Genomic DNA, 19933 nt, shown 5'->3' on the forward strand with positions numbered 1-19933 from the left:
TCTGAACAGTTGATGTTGAGATGTGTCTGTTACTTGAACTCTGTTTATTAGTATACATGCACTTCATACGTCTTCCACTAGATGTCGACAGGCAGTGAGAGAAGAAATGGAGTGTATAACTTGATCTGGGGTCGAATAAAAGCTCTTTGTATGACGTGTCACCAGTTTCCTGTTTTCTGGAGAGCGCGTGAAGGGACCTGGTTTTGCCTTCTGAAAAGCTGTCGTTATAGACGACTAATATCTACGGCTTTGATTTTATTTGATACATGTGACAATATCATCGTAAAGTATGTTTTTTCAATATAGTTTCATTAGATTATTGAAATTTATTCGGGACGTTAGGCGTGTTGCGTTGTGTGCCTTTGTTCAGGAAGGAGAGCTTTGCGCTACTTTGCTAGCTTTCCGTGCTAATTGACTGGAGAAGAGGACATTCTAAATCCAAACAACGATTGTTCTGGACAAAGGACCCCTTGTACAACATTCTGATGGAAGATCGTCAAAAGTAGGACCCATTTTATGATGCTATTTCATATATCTGTCGAACATGTGAAATAGTCGTTTGCGCCCAGATTTTGGGTACTCTCTTGCTATAACTAAGCTGGATGTCGTAATGAAGTTATTTTTAGAATTCTAACACGGCGATTGCATTAAGAACTAGTGGATCTATCATTTCCTATACAACATGTATTTTCTAGTAACGTTTATGAATAGTTATTTGGTCAGAATAGTTGAGTGTCATAAAAATATCCGCACATTCTGGGAAAAAGATGCTACGTTATATGCACATTTTCGAACAAAACATAAGTGTATGTAAAACCTGATGTTACAGGACTGTCATCTGATGAAGGTTTATGAAGGTTAGTGAAAATTAATATCTTTTGCTGGTTTATTCGCTATCGCTAACGTGCCTATTGCTATCGCTAACGTGCCTTGATGAATGAATGCGGTAGTGTGGTAGGCTATTGTAGTAAGCTAATATAATGCTATATTGTGTTTTCGCTGTAAAACACTTAAAAAATCGGAAATATTGGCTGGATTCACAAGATGTTGTCTTTAATTTGCTGTACACCATCGATTTTTCAGAAATGTTTTATGATGAGTATTTAGGTATTTGACGTTGGTGTCTGTAATTACTCTGGCTGCTATTACTCAGTGCTATTTCTGACGGTGGCTGTGAAGGTAGCTGCAATGTAAAACTGATTTATACCTCAAATATGCAAATTTTTCGAACAAAACATAGATTTATTGTATAACATGTTATAAGACTGTCATCTGATGAAGTTGTTTCTTGGTTAGTTTGGTTGGTTCTTGGTTAGATAGGTTGCCTTTGTGCATGCTACCTGTGCTGTGAAAAATGTCTGTCCTTTTTTGTATTTGGTGGTGAGCTAACATAAATAAATGTGGTGTTTTTGCTGTAAAACATTTAAAAAATCGGACATGTTGACTGAATTCACAAGATGTGTATCTTTCATTTGCTGTGTTGGACTTGTTAATGTGTGAAAGTTAAATATTTCTAAAAATATATATTTTGAATTTCGCGCTCTGCCTTTTCAGTGGAATGTGGGAGGAGTTCCGCTAGCGGAACCCCGGTGCCAGACAGGTTAAAGTAATGATGGGCTGTGTTTCTCTTTGCTTATTTGAGCTGTTCTTGCCATAATATAGACTTGGTCTTTTACCAAATAGGGCTATCTTCTGTATACACTCACTAGCTTGTCACAATTTAAATGCATTCCAGGTAACTACCTCATGAAGCTGGTTGAGAGAATGCCAAGAGTTTGCAAAGCTGTCATCAAGGCAAAGAGTGGCTACTTTGAAGAATCTAAAATCTAAAATATATTTTGATTTGTTTAACACTTTTTTGGTTACTACATGATTCCATATGTGTTATTTCATAGTTTTGATAGTTTTTTTTCATAGTTTTGATGTCTTCACTATTATTCTACAATGTAGAAAATAGTACAAATAATGAGAAACCCTTCAATGAGTAGGTGTGTCAATACTTTTGACTCCTGTGGTGGGTAGCTCCTGATTTCTTTGTGACTTGCGGTAACTCCGTGGTTTTAAACTCTCCGTTGTTACATGCAATATGCTTTGGGGGCTTTACTGGACAGAGGTTGATCTCTGGTTTTGTGATGAAACAAAGATGTGGTTGAATTTATTCTGCCACTGTGTCTTACTGTCTCGGCCTTAGGCCTACATTATTTATCATGGTCAAGGCATATGAACTAACAGGTCATGGAGCAAACTATGCAATTATCACAACAAATACTGTAGGTTGTAATATTGCTTTTCTCTGGCTTGGCTTCCCCAGTGATTTTACCCACGCACCGCTATTGTGTAAGAAAGATTAGAGTAGTAGTATTCAACCGTTTTCAGCTGTGACCTCTGTGTTACTAGCTCCTAACAATGCAGCAAAATGTCCATCCAAAAAAATGAAATAAAAAAAAGAATAAAAGAAATCAAGAATGGCGGGATGAATCTGCCGACCTATACACAATTTATACAAGATCAGCTCAGAATTAAATGTACAGCAGTAGATTTATTAGAGTGAGCTATGTCAAGAATCCAGTGTAGAAATGCATATGCAGTGTGTATAAACAGTGAAACACAGTGACCAGTGATTCATTGTCTCTATAGCATGGGACAGCAGTGTTTACTGTGTGTGTGAGTGTGTATGTGAGTGTGTGTGTATGTACTGTGTGTGTGATATCTTGTGTGTGTGTTTTGTGTGAGTGAGTGTGCATCACCTGGTAGACTGTGTGCATCACCTGGTAGACCTGGTAGACAGTGCATCACCTGGTAGACTGCTAATGATGGCTCTTCAAATGTCTGATGGCCTGGTAATAGAAGTTGTTTTTTAGTCTCTCGGTCTTAGCACCTGTACTGTCTCCGTCTGTCGGACGGTAGCCGAGTGAACAGCCCATGGCTTGGGCGGCTGAGGACTTTAATGATCTTCTTGTCCTGCCGTTGACACTGGTTGCTGCAGGCAGCGTGCCCCCAGTAATGTGTTGGGCACCACCCTCTGGAGAGCCATGCGGTTGAGGGCAGGGCAGGAGCAGTTGCCGTACCAGGCGGTGACGCAGCCTGACAGAATGCTCTCAGTGGTGCGTGTGTAGAAGTTTGCGAGGGTGCTACATTTCTTCAGCTGCCTGAGGTTGTAGAGGTTGGTGTGGCGAGACCATTTCAGGTCCTCGTGATGTGCACGCAGAGGAACTTGAAGCTTTTGACCCTATCAAGTTTCAAGTTTAAATGTAACGTGCACAAGTACAATGAAATGCCTTTCTTGCAAGCTCCAAACTCAACAATGCAGTAATCAATATCAATATAGCACAAAAAAAACAAAAGATAGAACAAAAACACACAATAAATTAAAAATAAGAAGAACACGCGAAAGTAAGAAGCTATTTAATACAGGGTCAGTTCCAAAACCATATTTACAATGTGCAGGGATACTGGAGTGATAGAGGTAGATATGTACAGTGTAGGGGTAAGATGAATAGGCATCAGGATATATTATTAACATATTAGCAGCAGCGCCATGCGATCGATGGCGATGCAGTTACCACACCAAGCAGTGATGCAGCCAGTCAAGATGCTCTCAATGGTGCAGCTATAGAACTTTTTAAGAATTTGAGGGCCAATGCCAAACCTTTTCAACATGCGTGTGTTAGTGGACCATTTTATGTCCTTAGTGATTTGGTCACCAAGGAAATTTAAGCTAAAGACCCGCTCCACTGCAGCCACATCGAACGTAATTTCAACCCTCCTAATTGTATATAGGATGCAAAAAAATATATTTACGTGTGTAATTTAACACAATTTCAGCGCATACATAGTTCTGATTAATTATGTTGAAATTTTACTGAACAAAAATATTTAAAGTGTTGGTTCCATGTTTCATGAGCTGAAATAAAAGATCCACAAAACTTTCCATAAGCAACAAAAACATTATTTCTCAAAAGTTTTGGCACAAATTTTGAGCATTTCTCCTTTGCCAAGATAATCCATCCACCTGACAGGTGGCATATCAAGAAGCTGATTTAACAGCGTGATCATTACACAGTTGCACATTGTGCTGGGGACAATAAAAAGCCATTCTAAAATGTGCAATTCGGTCACACAAAACAATACCACAAATGTGGCAAGTTTTAAATGGAGCGTGCAATTGGCATGCTGACTGCAGGAATGTCTACCAGAGCTGTTGCCAGAGAATTGAATGTTGAATTTCTCTACCAAAACGCATCCAACGTCATTTTAAGAACTTGGCAAAACGTCCAACCGGCCTCACAAACGCAGACAACGTGCATGGGGTTGTGTGGGCATGCGGTTTGCTGATGTCAATGTTGTGAACCGAGTGCCCCATGGTGGCGGTGGGGTTATGGTATGGGCAGGCATAAGCTACGGACATCGAACACAATTGCAATCTATCGATGGCAATTATAATGGACAGAAATTCCGTGACGAGATCCTGAGATCCATTTCTTTTAAGGTGTCTGTGACCAACAGATGCATATCTGTATTCTCATACATGTGAATTTTTTTGATTCGGGGCGAATAAATGCATTTTAATTGACTGATATGAACTGTAAATCAGTGAAATTCGTAGACATTTTTGCATGTTGCGTTTATATTTTACTTCAGTATAGATTGATGTAACATCCTGTTAGTCAAGATAAGTCCATGTATTTAAGTTAAAGTATTACCCTCATTTCAATGTTTGAAACGCTGGTTGAAATGAGATGACAACAGTACTGGTTGATTTATTTTTTCAAATCCAATGTATTTTCCATGTTGATTCTACGTCACAATATGTTGACAAATGACATTGAAACAACCAGTGTGTTCCCAGTGGGTAGGTTCTATTAAACACAATATGTCCCGAGCATCATGTGAAATTAGATGGGTTTTCGGGGGGGGTGGCTGTGCAAAAGTCGTTTAAATCCTTGTTGTTCTCTCCCTATGTATTCCACTGATACCGGTTAAAGTTTATATTGCGTCTTCCTCCCTCTCCTCTCCTCTCTTTCTTTGTCTTTGTTTTGGTTTTTCTTCAGACTGGGCTCCTGTAAGGAGGAGATAAAGTCCCCCAGTAGGACAGTCCCCTCCTCGCAGTCGCCATCTGACTTCCTGGACAAGCTCATGGGGAAAAGGTCTGGCTATGACGCCCGCATCAGACCCAACTTCAAAGGTACGTCAAAAAGTAGTTTCAGAAGTAGGCCACAGCTCCCATAAAAAAATACTGAAACTTCACGAAACTAATGCAAGCAGACAGCCACCGGTAAAAAAAAAAGTAAGATAGGACTTACCAGTAGAAATGGATAGGAAGCTTGGAACTGCACATTCCATGTGGTTGCCTAACTTAAAATTCCATATACCAATGTGATGCATTTTTTGTTAGCCTAGTTCTCTGTTGAAAAGTTAAACAAAGTGATTCATGCCTAGTATTTCAACTTGTAAAGCGACAGGAGAGACACAGTATTCCGTACTAGAGAGCCACTGGAATCAGTACACACTACTACAGCAGTCGTTCCCCACCATAACCCATCTACACTAGTGTCATACATACTTCATACTTGCTCAACATCATAGAGGTGACAAGAAGGCACTCTCCACTTCTTGCACATACAATAACCAGTGTCATTCAAATATTTTAAAATGATCTTTATGAAACCTTTTTTACAGCAGGTCAAACAGTGAAAGGATTATTCCGTATACGGAGTGATGGATTTTATTTTGGTTCTTTTTCAGGTCCGCCTGTGAATGTCACCTGCAATATCTTCATCAACAGCTTTGGGTCCATCACAGAAACGACTATGGTAAGAAAACACGTCTGATGTTAATTGAATTTCCATAGTCAATTAACGTCCTGGAATTAGAATCCATTCATTTTCAAGCGAATAATTGAATATGTTGCCAACTACTGCCGTCTTGAACAAGTCTCTCTTGCAAAAGAGATTAATCTCAGAGACAAACCTATAAAAAGAAAGGTGAAATTAAATGTTTAAATGAATATGCACATTATACAAAATACCATAATTATCCAGGAATCATGATAACCCTTAGGCAGTCTCATTGTTCAGTATAATCATGAATTACCTTGATAAGGATCATATTTGAGCAGGTTTACACTAGCTAAATCCCAGAATTTACAAAAGAGAAATCTGAAAGTTCTCCTCCAGTTAATATAATACCTGTTCATTCCTAACCTTTGGCCTAATCAGTATTGGAGCAATTCCCTCACCTCTCTCCCTTTATTTCCTCGAGCCTATCAGAGCAATCTTCAGAGAACGGTGGGTCAGTGATGTTCTGATAATGAACAGTCCACTCTGCAATTAAAATGAAAAACTGGGGGAAAGTGCTTGGTCAGCAGGTCGTAGCAGTGAGCTGTTAAAGGATATTGGGCCCTGAGGGCTTGACCCCAGGTTAGTTCAGCGTGGACAGAGAGGACACTAATGATGTCACTGGATGCTGTGGCCCAGTGTTTGTTGTGCTGTCCTTAGTTTATTTGTGATACCTCATTGGAACGGAGACAGACAGTTGAAAACTGCCAGGGAAGAACACAGAGTCTCTCAATACCATGAGCATTTACTAGAATGATTTACTTGAATAACTACCGTAACTAAATTAGGACATGCAGTGTTTGTCGACCCAATTTCAAAGTAGCTGTTCATTTTGCTTCACACAAAGCTGATTTTTGTCATTTCAACAGGCACTGAACAATACTTGGATTAAGCCAGAATCTGGTACCTCAGCCTGCACTACAGATAACTGCCAAAATAAAGGATACACTTGAGTAAATGAGGGGTACAACGTCTATTGAAAGCAGGTGCTTCCACACAGGTGTGGTTCCTGAGTTAATTAAGTAATTAACATCCCATGCTAACAAGTCTGCTACAGTACACACGTTGCCACCAGCATTGTGTCAATGTGACGTTTTACCTGCTACACCAAAAACCTATTGAAATCTAAATTGTTTTGCTCATTATTTTTATTTGCAAGGTAGAATGAACACGCGCATCAGCCCTCAAGAATTAAACCTCGGCGATTCTTGAGTTTGGATGCTGCCATTGGACGTGATGCAACGCGGGCAGTATAGACACTCTAATGTACTTGTCCTCTTGCTCAGTTGTGCACCAAGGCCTCCCACTCCTCTTTCTATTCTGGTTAGGGCCAGTTTGCTCTGTTCTGTGAAGGGAGTAGTACACAGCGTTGTACGAGATCTTCAGTTTCTTGGCAATATCTCGCATGGAATAGCCTTCATTTCTCAGAACAAGAATAGACTGACGAGTTTCAGAAACAAGGTCTTTGTTTCTGGCCATTTTGAGCCTGTAATCGAACCCACAAAATGCTGATGCTCCAGATACTCAACTAGTCTAATGGCCAGTTTTAATGCTTCTTTAATCAGTACAACAGTTTTCAGCTGTGCTAACATAATTGCAAAAGGGTTTTCTAATGATCAATTAGCCTTTTAAATGATCAACTTGGATTAGCTAACACAAAGTGTCATCGGAACACAGGAGTGATGGTTGCTGATAATGGGCCTCTGTACGCCTATGTAGATATTCCATAAACAATCAGCTGTTTCCAGCTACAATAGTAATTTACAACATTAACAATGTCTACACTGTATTTCAAATCAAATGTTATTGGTCACATAAACATGGTTAGCAGATGTTAATATCATATAATATAATTTTCATGAAATCACAAGTCCAATACAGCAAATGAAAGATAAACATCTTGTGAATCCAGCCATCATTTCCGAGTTTTTAAATGTTTTACAGCGAAAACACAATATGTATTTCTATTAGCTTACCACAATAGCAAAAGACTCAACCGCATATTTTCACAATTTTTCTACCGCATATCACAAAACCGACCAAAGAGAGATATAATTAGTCACTAACCAAGAAACAACTTCATCAGATGACAGTCTTATAACTTGTTATACAATAAATCTATGTTTTGTTCGAAAATGTGCATATTTGAGGTATAAATCATAGTTTTACATTGCAGCTACCATCAAAAATATCACCAAAGCAGCCAGAATAATTACAGAGAGCAACCTGAAATACTTAAATACTCATCATAGAACATTTATGAAAAATACATGGTGTACAGCAAATGAAAGATAAACATCTTGTGAATCCAGCCAATATTTCAGATTTTTTAAGTGTTTTACAGCGAAAACACAATATAGCATTATATTAGCTTACCACAATAGCCAAACACACAAATGCATTTATCAGCAGCAAAAGGTAGCGATCGCAAAAACCAGCAAAAGATATCAAATTAATCACTAACCTTGACCAACTTCATCAGATGACAGTCCTATAACATCAGGTTATACAATACACATATGTTTTGTTCGAAAATGTGCATAATTTGAGCTGCAAACCGTGGTTATACATTGTGAATATGTAGCATCGATTCACCAGATTGTCCGGAGATATTTTGGACACTCACCTAATCTGACCAAAGAACTCATCATAAACTTTACTAAAAAATACATGTTGGACAGGAAATGAAAGATACACTAGTTCTTAATGCAACCGCCGTGTTAGATTTAAAAAAAAAAACTTTACCATAACAAACATCTTACGTTATAGCGAGACAGCGCCCGCAAAAAGGGCGGAAAATAGGACTCAACATTTTCCACAGAAATACGAAATAACATCATAAATTGTTCCTACTTTTGCTGAGCTTCCATCAGAATCTTGTACAAGGAGTCCTTTGTCCAGAATAAATCGTTGTTTGGTTTAAGAATGTCCTTCTCTCCTGTCGAATTAGCAACCTTAGCTAGCCATGTGGCGCGAACATGCCCATCTTCTCCTGACGCAAAGAAAGGAAAATTCCAAAAATCGCAATAAATGTTGAATAAACTGATACAACTCGGTTGAAAAAAACTACTTTATGATGTTTTTATCACATCTATCAAATAAAATTAGAGCCGGAGACATCCACCGTGTATACCGAACGCTTTTCAGAAGCCAATGCTGTGCTTGTGCTTGTGCTTCTAGTTCTGACCATGCAGTAATATCTAACAAGTAATCCAACAATTTCACAACACCTACCTTATACACACAAGTGTAAAGGAATGAATAAGAATATGTACATGTAAATATATGGATGAGCGATGGCCGAATGGCAAGGGCAAGATGCAGTAGATGGTATAGAGTACAGTATATACATATGAGATGAGTAATGTAGGGTATGTAAACATTATATAAAGTGTCATTGTTTAAAATGACTAGTGATACATTTATTACATCCAATTTTGAATTATTAAAGTGGCTAGAGATTTGAGTCAGTTTGTTGGCAGCAGCCACTCAATGTTAGTGATTAACAGTCTGATGGCGTTGAGATAGAAGCTGTTTTTCAGTCTCTCGGTCCCAGCTTTGAAGCACCTGTACTGACCTCATCTTCTGAATGATAGCGGGGTGAACAGGCAGTGGCTCGGGTGGTTGTTGTCCTTGATGATCTTTTTGGACTTTCTGTGACATCGGGTGGTGTAGGTGTCCTGGAGGGCAGGTAGTTTGCCCCCGGTGATGCGTTGTGCAGACCTCACTACCCTCTGGAGAGCCTTGTGGTTGTGTGCGGAGCAGTTGCCGTACCAGGCGGTGATACAGCCCGACAGGATGCTTTCGTCTTCTTCACCACGCTGTCTGTGTGGGTCAACCATTTCAGTTGGTCCGTGATGTGTAAGCCGAGGAACTTAAACTTAAAACTATTTCTGATCAATTTGATATTATTTGAATGGACAAAAAAGTTGCTTTTCTTTTAAAAACAAGGACATTTCTAAGTGACCCCAAACTTTTGAACTGTTGTGTATATAGGTTAAGACCTTTCTTGAAAGAGCACAGTTTGAAAGATATGGCAAATAGAAATCAAACAGGATGGACATCAGAAAGAGATGGGAGAGGTTGAGGGTAGAGGTAGGACAGGAGTAAAGACAAACAAAATAGAACTATTGTAAAATAGACTGTGTCCATAAAATGTATATAGTATGAATAAGCTGGAAATACAGGCCTAAGCGTTGTTGTTCATTGGTTTGCTCCAATTGGGGGAGGGGTATTAGGGTTGGTAATAAAGGAAATATATTTTTTTTAAAGATATTTATTTATATGTATGTATATGTGTATGTACGTGTAGGTATGTATATGTATATGTATGTTTATATATATATATATATATATATATATATTTGCAAATAATATATGAGGGTTTGGAAGTGATGCAGGCAATATTAAAGATAATCTACCCTTAAATGAAATACTAAAAATAAATAATTCAAATCAGTCTGATCAAGATACACATTACTTTCAAAGTATAAATACACCCTACTTTTCAAATAACTAATTGAAAATAAGCTTCCCTTTGTCGCATTGGCTTGTGTATAATTAACAACAGTAAAGGTTATTAATTTAACCAGACTTCCCACATTACATCAGAGACGATCATGATCAGAACATGCTAATTAAATAATTGAAACCTGGCAACAGTATCATGGCTCAACCTCAATGTATCTTCCGCAATTCCTCACATCCCATCACCTCGCCTCCTTCTCAACGGCATTCAAGGAGAAGGCCCAAAGTCCATCCCCTCTGACATCTTCTCCTATGCGTTTTGAGGAGGAGGCGAGGAAAGAGGATGCGATGCGAAGAATCGAGAAAAGATTAATTGAGAAAGAGCCAATGAGTCAATTTCTTGGTCAATCCACAGGACTACAGGCTCAATGTGTTCCTACGGCAAAAATGGAACGATCCCCGATTGGCTTACCAGGAGTACCCGGACAACTCCTTGGACCTGGATCCCTCCATGTTGGACTCCATCTGGAAGCCTGACCTGTTCTTCGCTAACGAGAAGGGAGCTAACTTTCATGAGGTCACCACTGACAACAAACTGCTGCGGATATTCCAAGATGGGAGCGTACTATATAGCATCAGGTGAGCAGAGACATTTCGGTCTGTGACCACAGAGGGAGCTATTGAGTTATTCAAGACAATTCTGCCTATGGCCGAAGGGGAAGGTATTGAGTTATTCAATTCAATTCTGCCTATGGCCAAAGAGGGCGCTAGTGATTTATTCATTACGATAACTTTGATACCAATATATTAGCCCCTGAACCCATACACTGCTGTGAGTTGATATATCTCTCTTCCATCAACATTCATGACCCCATGAAGGGAATTGAAAAATATGCAGTTAAGCATGCCATATTGATTACAATGGCAGATTTATCTGCTAACAGTCACCACACACTAGTCCAAAGACATTTTCGTAGCTACCTCTCTGAGCTAAGGATACATTACACACACAGAGAAGCTTCGAAGGCTCATTCATCATTGTATTTTTGGGCCTAGTACTGCACGTTATCGCAGCACAATAGCAATGGAGGCTCCTGCGAGTAGCATAGAGCTGGTGGCTCTCGTCGCTCCTCTGGGCAATGCATTACAGCAGGTAATTACACAGCTTCTCTTCAAACCCAAACTCCCTAATAGCTCCTTCTCTTCCTCACGGCTCCTTGAGGACTCAATGCGTCAGTGCTGCAATAAATGAAGGGAAGGATGTGTCTACCAATTACAGCAAAGCCCTGTAAACCAAACGGCACCGTAACGCACGGCATCCTTTGCAATTTGCCTTTTTTGATAATCGGAGAAAACACACACAATTCATACCATAATGTAACGTAAACTCGTACATCGCCTTGGTCCGTACAATTAGCATAGAGCTGGTGGCTCTCGTCGCTCCTCTGGGCAATGCATTACAGCAGGTAATTACACAGCTTCTCTTCAAACCCAAACTCCCTAATAGCTCCTTCTCTTCCTCACGGCTCCTTGAGGACTCAATGCGTCAGTGCTGCAATAAATGAAGGGAAGGATGTGTCTACCAATTACAGCAAAGCCCTGTAAACCAAACGGCACCGTAACGCACGGCATCCTTTGCAATTTGCCTTTTTTGATAATCGGAGAAAACACGCACAATTCATACCATAATGTAACGTAAACTCGTACATCGCCTTGGTCCGTACAATTTCCCTTATTTTAGCGCCCCAAAACGTAATACTTCCAGATCAACTGTAATGTCAATTCCATTGTAAAGCACAATTTCTCCCCTTTCCAACAGAATAAATGTCAATGACCTGACCTAAACGCTGCCCGTTTCTGCATAATTCAAGCAGGCAATGAGCCCCGTCGTTTTTTTTTTAAAGCAAAACTAATGCGTGAGAGTGAGAAGGAGAGAAGGAGAGATATTGTGTGGGAAAATTGCTTTTTTTCACTCGATCTGTCCAACTTATCACCTTATCGCCTCTAAAATGTAAATAAAACACTATAAAGAGTTTATATAATGTGTCATTACATACCTATTTGAAGGTTTGTGTCGAATTTGATTCGGGTTTTTAGAGCGGTGCTAAAGTGATCTTAGAAGTAAACAGCGGCTTTGAGAATGATGATCGCATGCAATGAAGATGCAAAACATTACTAGGTATCCCCCCTTATCCCCGTCACTGTCAATTTCTTGTTTTTAAAGGATGAGAGAAGTACTACACCTGGTGGAGAAATAATTGCTTCATGTGTGCTGTACGTACGACATGACACGTCTAGATGTAACGGAGGGTCCATTTTTTCAACTTTTCTCCAATACTATAGAGCCATTACCATGTCGATCAACGCTTGAATAGAAACCTAGTTCACACCCTCGATTTTGAAGTCAACACAGTCGCTACAGTCCCATTAGTTTTCTTTGTAGCCTCGTTTGAATGTTGCGGTTGAGCACATTTGTACGGAATGGGGCGAGTTTACGTTACAGTAGAGTTTATCTAGGGGGTAGGCCATAAATATTGGTACCGACATAGCATTAGGTACGTTTTCAATCACATTTCTGACCTTCAAAGTCCCTTTGCATCTGTATTTGTATTTATTGAGGATCCCCATTAGCTGCTGCCATGGCAGTCACTTGCTAAATTTCCACATTATTTATTACATGATTCAGTTGAGGTTTAGGGTTTAGTGAATGATTTGTCCCAAATAAAATGCTCTTGGGTTTTTGAAATATTTAGAACAAATGTATTCCTTGCCACCCATTCTGAAACTAAATACAGCTCTTTGTTAAGTGTTGCAGTGATTTCACTCACTGTAGTAGCTGACATGTAGAGTGTTGAGTCATCCACATACATAGCCAAACTGGCTTTACTTAAGGCCAATGGCATGTCATTAGTAAAGATTGAAAAAAGTAAGGGGCCTAGAAAGCTGCCCTGGGGAATTTCTGATTCTACCTTTGCCTCTTTGTCTTAATTTCTCCCTGTATGTTGTAATTCTCTTCTTTCACGCTCTCCTTTGCCCTTTACCTTCACCTAAAGCTGCCCTTCTCTCTTTTCTCTCTCTCTTTCTATCTCAGGCTGACTCTCATCCTGTCCTGCCCTATGGACTTGAAGAATTTCCCCATGGATATTCAGACCTGTACCATGCAGCTTGAAAGCTGTGAGTCTCCTTCTTCCTAATTTTCATTTTAATTCTCTCCCCAGCCATTTTCACACTGGCTTTTAGTTTATGAATGGAGCATTTTGTTTTAAGTTGTGAAATTTCTTAAGAGATACAATGCATTACCAAAATGATGTAAGACACCTGCTCATCGAACATCTCATTCCAAAATCATGGACATCATGCTATAACAGCCTTAACACACTTCTGGGAAGACTTTCCACTAGATGTTGGAACATTGCCCACGGGGACTTGCTTCCATTCAGCCACAAGAGTATTAGTGAGGTCGGGCACTGATGTTGGGCGATTATGCCTGGCTTGTAGTCGGCATTCCAACTCATCCCAAAGGAGTTCGATGGAGTTGAGGACATGGATTTGTTCCGGCCAGTGAAGTTCTTCCGCACTGATCTCCACAAACCATTTCTGTATGGCCCTTCGCTTTGTGCACGGGGGCATTATCATGCTGGAACAGGAAAGGGCCTTCCCCAAACTGCACATAATTGTCTTGAATGTAATTTTATCCTGTAGCATTAAGATTTCCCTTCACTGGAATTAAGGGGCCTGGCCCGAACCATGAAAAACAGCCTCAGCAAATTATTCCTCCTTCACCACACTTTACAGTTGGCATTATGCATTGGGGCAGGTAGTGTTCTCTTGGCATCCGCCAAACCCAGATTCATTCGTCGGATTGACAAATAGTGAAGTGCGATTCATCACTGCAGAGAACACATTTCCACTGCTCCAGAGTCCAATGGTGGCGAGCTTTACACCACTCCAGCCAACTGGCATTGCGCATGGTGATCTTAGACTTGTGTGCGGCTGCTCGGCCATGGAAACCTATTTCATGACGCTCCCAACTAAGAGTTATTGTGTTGATGTTGCTTGCAGAGGCAGTTTGCAACCGAGGACGGACGATTTTTATGCACTACACGCTTCGGCAGTCCCATTCTGTGAGCTTGTGTGGCCTACCACGGTGCGGCTGAGCCGTGGTTGCTCCTAGACGTTTCCACTTCACTATAACAGCACTTACAGTTGACTAGGGCAGCTCTAGCAGGGCAGAAATTTGACAAACTGACTTGTTAGAAAGGTGGAATTCTATGACGGTGCAACATTGAAAGTCACTAAGCTTTTCAATACGGGCCATTCTACTGCCAATGTTTGTCTTTAGAGATTGCATGGCTGTGTGCTCGATTTTATACACCTGTCAGCAACGGGTGTGGCTGAAATAGCCGAATCCACTCATTTGAAGGGGTGTCCACATACTTTTGTAATATCACCACATATGATTGAGATTAAATTCAATGCCTGAATGTGACAGCCTAGGTTTTGAGTTGCTGCTTTTATCAAACATCCTCAGATGACGGTTACTTGTGCATGCATAAAATGAAAGACGGACTTTCTGACACCGACTTGTGTGATTTAGCGACCCAGCAATATAAAATGACTGGCTAGCTTTGTCAGTGATGTTGTGTAAGGGTAATGCAATTCCTGTGCTGTGTATCAAATGTAGGAATCTATTCATGAGAAATATCAACAGAACAAAGTCTAGTCTATAAAGTCTGTGCATAGCATGTCATTCCTTGTTACCTAAATAAAATGTAAATGTTAAAAAAAGTATATTTGCTACCCCTTGCCCCAAGCGCTGATAGCATCCACAAATCCAATTTCGAGAATATCAATAATGAAACTTTCATTTTGTGTCCCCTTTTATTATATGACCCACCCCTGGCGCCCGGAGGTGGCTTAATTCCACCTCTGCCAGGCCAGACAAAATAACTAGCAAGAGGAGAACCAAATGGGAGCAAACCTGGCTCGGAAGATAACCGATTTCTTGCTGGGAGATCCAGCAGCAGGCATTTGAAATGAGTGATATGTCAAGTTGTGTGGTATACCCATATTTCAATGCCAAATATGGTAAAAGATTGATAAATATATTTCTTGTCTGCAATTAAACCTACCCTCCTAAAGTGTGGAGAGCAGGTGAGTAGAGAAATCTTGGCCAACATTGGAAAGCATGCCAGCCAGCAAGTTTATTACCTGACAGGGCCATTACAGGAGTCCTAATCATTTTTGATTATAGGAAGCCCTCCTCTGCGTGTCTCTGAAGGGGACAACCAGCTCTGTTTTGACAAGTGTTAGTACACTGCCCAGGGTGTGATCACCTTGGCTGCCTGGGGAGGACATGAAAAGGACATGTCAGGTTTAACAGGTATAACAGGCAGGTTTAACTATCACACGCTATGCCAACTGCCAACGCTGCACATTGAGGGCGAGAGCAAGGAGGGCAAAGAGAGAGGGATATCTTCGGAGTCTGATAATTCTGACAATGGAAGTCCAGACCAATGCTCTTTGACAGCCTTAATCTTGATGCCTTGAGCTCTAGTATGTATAAATAGTATGTGCCGTAGCAAGATCCTACTTCAAACAATCTTTAAAACCATCATGTGTTCTTGTGACCCAATTTGGTAGCCTTAAGTCAGTAAGTAGATGTATAAAGTGTAAATCCACAGGACAGAGTTAGACAGTAAATCTGAAGCTTGACCAATTCAGACCTCCATCTAAATGTGTTGTATTTTTTACAGGGACAAGACCCATAAAAACGTTGGTATCCTCAGCTAGGTCATCTCGTCAAATAAATCCAGACAGTGCATCTCATAAATTACACTTTGACCACACACTTTGAATACATTCATTTGATGTTTGACTCCTATTAGTGTGTAACTGGGAAGGGAAAGATAACATTTTGTCACTTTTGTGAAGACATTAATATTCTACTTGCTTGTTAGGGAAGGATATGTGAATGAAATCTTCTGGAGCAAGATAATTGTATTTTAGTGGTCATGTTGTTTTCAGGCTGCTGGTAAGGATCAGGGGATAATATCTTGAATAATTTCTGTCTTTGTTACACGGGCCCCAAGGGCCCAGACAGACATCAGTAGTATTATTCCAAAGCATTAATGCATGCTACGTGCATTTTTAATGGTCCGGTAATCAGACCCCTGTGAGGGGAAATAGACCCTTCAAAAGGTGTGGGAGGATAGACAGGGTTGAGGTGTGCGTGTGCGCGTGTACGCTTGCATATTATGTGTATGCATATTTGTGTATGCGCATATGTAGGGCCTTATAAAATCTGTTTAATTTTTTTGCCTGATTCTGTTTTGTTTTTTCCCAAATCCCATTTCCTCCATTTTGTTTTTCAAATTTTATTCAGGTTTTCACTCTCAAAATATCACTTTTTAAAATAGAAAAACAACAAGTCCTCAACAATGTTTAAACCACATCAGGAGACCATTCTTTAGGTCTTGGAAAAATTACAGTTTTTGGGTGTAGTTTCTCTTTAATGTTTCAGTTTCAAGTTTTAATGTCACATGCACAAGTACAGTGCAATGCCTTTCTTGCTAGCTCTAACCCCAACAATGCAGTAATCAATAACAATGTTTTATTAAAAATAATAAGGTAGAACAAAAACACACAAGATATAAAAATAGTAAATAAGAAAAACATAATAAAGTAAGTAAGCATACTATATACAGGGTCAGTTCCAGTACCATATTTACAATGTGCATGGACACTGGATGATCGATAAAGGTAGATATGTATAAGGTTAAGGTGACTAGGCATCAGGATATATGATAAACAGAGAAGCAGCAGCTTATTTGATGATTGTATGTGAGTGGGTGTGTGTAGAGTCAGCATAAATGTATGTGCATATTATGTGTATGTGAGCAAATGATGGAGTGAGTGTTTGTATGTGTGTTGGAGTATCAGTGTGCGTAGTGCGTAGGGCCCTGTGAGTGTGCATAGAAACAGTGCAAAAATAAGAATAGAATACAAAAGGTCAACTCCATGTAGCCATTTTGTTAGCTATCTAGCAGTCTATATTTGTAAATCGGGATGTGCCGGAACAAAAAGTGAGATTGAGAGGGGGGGTCACCTCGGAAGTTTTGAGGTACAAAAAAACACATTTATTATAAAGCATTGCATTCGTATCATTGCGTTTGTGTAGTGACATAGAGCAGTAGAGTAGAGGCACTTACAGAAGTTGGACACATGAGGAACATGTTTAGTAGCCTATGGTCCGGAAAAATGTGGCCTTTAATAAACACATTTCATGCAATTCTCCGTCATTTTAGACTACTAGAGACTTTAGCAGAATCTTTTTTTAACACTGATCGAAATGGCAGGCTACTTTGACACTGACAAACTGAGAATCTGAAATCAATAAAAACAACCTTTTCTTGAATCCATCAATAGACTAGTCTTAGGTGTGTGTAGACACATTTTGTAGTCTACAATGTGAAGAGAAAATGATAGTCCTAAAAATGCTTTCCAGTTTCACTGACTCCCCAATGATTAGCAGCTCACTTGCTGGTGATGGCCGACACGCTCGCGCCATAAGCCTCTCTCTCTCTCTCTTGCTTAACTTTGTAAAACAATATTGGAAGTTCATCAAATATGTTGGTAGCCTACAGAATAAAGTCTTCTCTTTTCAGCGGGATACATTTGCTTTCCAACCTGTGTTTTCCCTCAAATGTTTTTTAAATGTTGCTAAAGACATGCTTTGTCTGCATGCTGTTTTTTCACTGACAGATTTGCAGTGCGTTACCAACTGGCAATTTTTTAAAAGTAGCTATTGATCCTCTGTGGCTAAATTATAGGCCTTCTCATGGTGTAGTAGGCTATTCTGAATGATTTAATTTATTTCTGAACAGACGGCAGTAATTCTATAACTTTAGCTAATTTATTTCAATTTATCACGGGGTGCTGCAGTTCCTTCAGAACCATTCACGCAATTCTATACGGAAATAAATGATGAAGTGCAACGCTGGAGAGATGAGAGTTGCAGAATCATGTTTATCAGAGCAGAGAGAGATCGTGGGCCCGTGAAAGGTTCAACAAATTGTGTGAGGGGTAGGATTGAGCAGATTTATCCATCCCCTTCTCCGGCCATTGTATTGGGCAGTTCAATGGTGCGAAATGTCTCAGTCCCTGGAGAAAATACTTTGTGCTATCCAGGAGCACGAGTACAGGACATCAAACATTGTAAACCTGCATCAGGAAATTGAGTACATCAAAGTTCATGTGGGATTCAATGACATAATGAAGGGCAGCTCAGAACAGCTGAAGATGGATTTCAAAGAACTGATTGGGTCTCTGCTTGACACCAACAAATGGCCAATAATATCTGGCCTCATGTCCCCCCCGTGAATCATGGCATTGATCGTTTCAGCAGACTTGTAGCCCTCCATAACTGGCTACGAGACCATTGCATCTCTGTGGGTGTAACATTTATTGGAAATGTTGATACCTTCTGGAAACAAATCTTGTTTTATAATGAGGAGGGGATCCATGAAAATAATTTGGGTTCCTGGATCCTTTCACAGCCTTACAAGGCAGTGTTGAGATAATGACTTATCAATGACCCATGCCCAGCTCAATTAATCCGTACCATTGTGTCGCTGAGTTGCCATAATTCTTCAGCAAATGTACATTATCCAAGTGGCTTTGGATGCTACCATGTAAGTAACCTAATATATGTCCCTCTAACTGCCCTAAATGCCTCTGCTGATCCTACAGCTATTGTATGCAGTAATCATGTGCCTGATATCTCAAAGTGCTCTACAGAAAACCAGCCTAAAACCCCAAACATCAAGCTATGCAGGTGTAGAAGCAAGGTGGTTCGGAAAAACTCCCTAGAAAGGCCTAAACCTAGGAAGAAACCTAGAGAGGAACCAGGCTATGAGGGGTGGCCAGTCCTCTTCTGGCTGTGCTGGGTGGAGATTATAACAGAACATGGCCAAGATGTTCAAATGTTCATAAATGATCAGCATGGTCAAATAATAATAATCACAGTAGTTGTCGAGGGTGCAACAGGTCAGCACCTCAGGAATAAATGTCAGTTGGCTTTTCATAGCCGATCATTGAGAGTATCTCTACCACTCCTGCTGTCTCTAGAGAGTTAAAAACAGCAGGTCTGGGACAGGTAGCACGTCCGGTGTACAGGTCAGGGTTCCATAGCCGCAGGCAGAACAGTTGAAACTGGAGCAGCAGCACGGCCAGGTGGACTGGGGACAGCAAGGAGTCATCATGTCAGGTAGTCCTGAGGCATGTCCTCCGAGAGAGAGAAAGAAAGAAAGAGAGAATTAGATAGAACATACTTAAATTCACACAGGACACTGGATAAGACAGGAGAAATACTCCAGATATAACAGACTGACCCTAGCCCCCCGACACCATAACTACTGCAGCATAAATACTGGAGGCTGAGACAGGAGGGGTCAGGAGACACTGTGGCCCCATCCGATGACAACCCCGGACAGGGCCAAACAGGCAGGATATAACCCCACCCACATTGCCAAAGCACAGCCCTCACACCACTAGAGGGATATCTTCAACTACCAACTTACCATCCTGAGACAAGGCCGAGTATAGCCCACAAAGATCTCCGCCACGGC

General features: G+C 40.4%; 1 protein-coding gene across 1 annotated transcript in view; it reads left to right on the forward strand.

Moving 5' to 3' along the window:
• The window catches only part of LOC129828031 (glycine receptor subunit alpha-4-like), a 106564-nt gene that overhangs the window by 61777 nt on the left and 24854 nt on the right, over positions 1-19933 (forward strand). Inside the window, 4 exon segments of the mRNA XM_055889443.1 lie at positions 5052-5185; positions 5746-5813; positions 10720-10943; positions 13396-13478. Coding sequence (XP_055745418.1) covers positions 5052-5185; positions 5746-5813; positions 10720-10943; positions 13396-13478 — 509 coding nt within the window.

The sequence above is a fragment of the Salvelinus fontinalis genome, chromosome 29 (assembly GCF_029448725.1).
Source record: "Salvelinus fontinalis isolate EN_2023a chromosome 29, ASM2944872v1, whole genome shotgun sequence".
NCBI lineage: Eukaryota > Metazoa > Chordata > Actinopteri > Salmoniformes > Salmonidae > Salvelinus > Salvelinus fontinalis.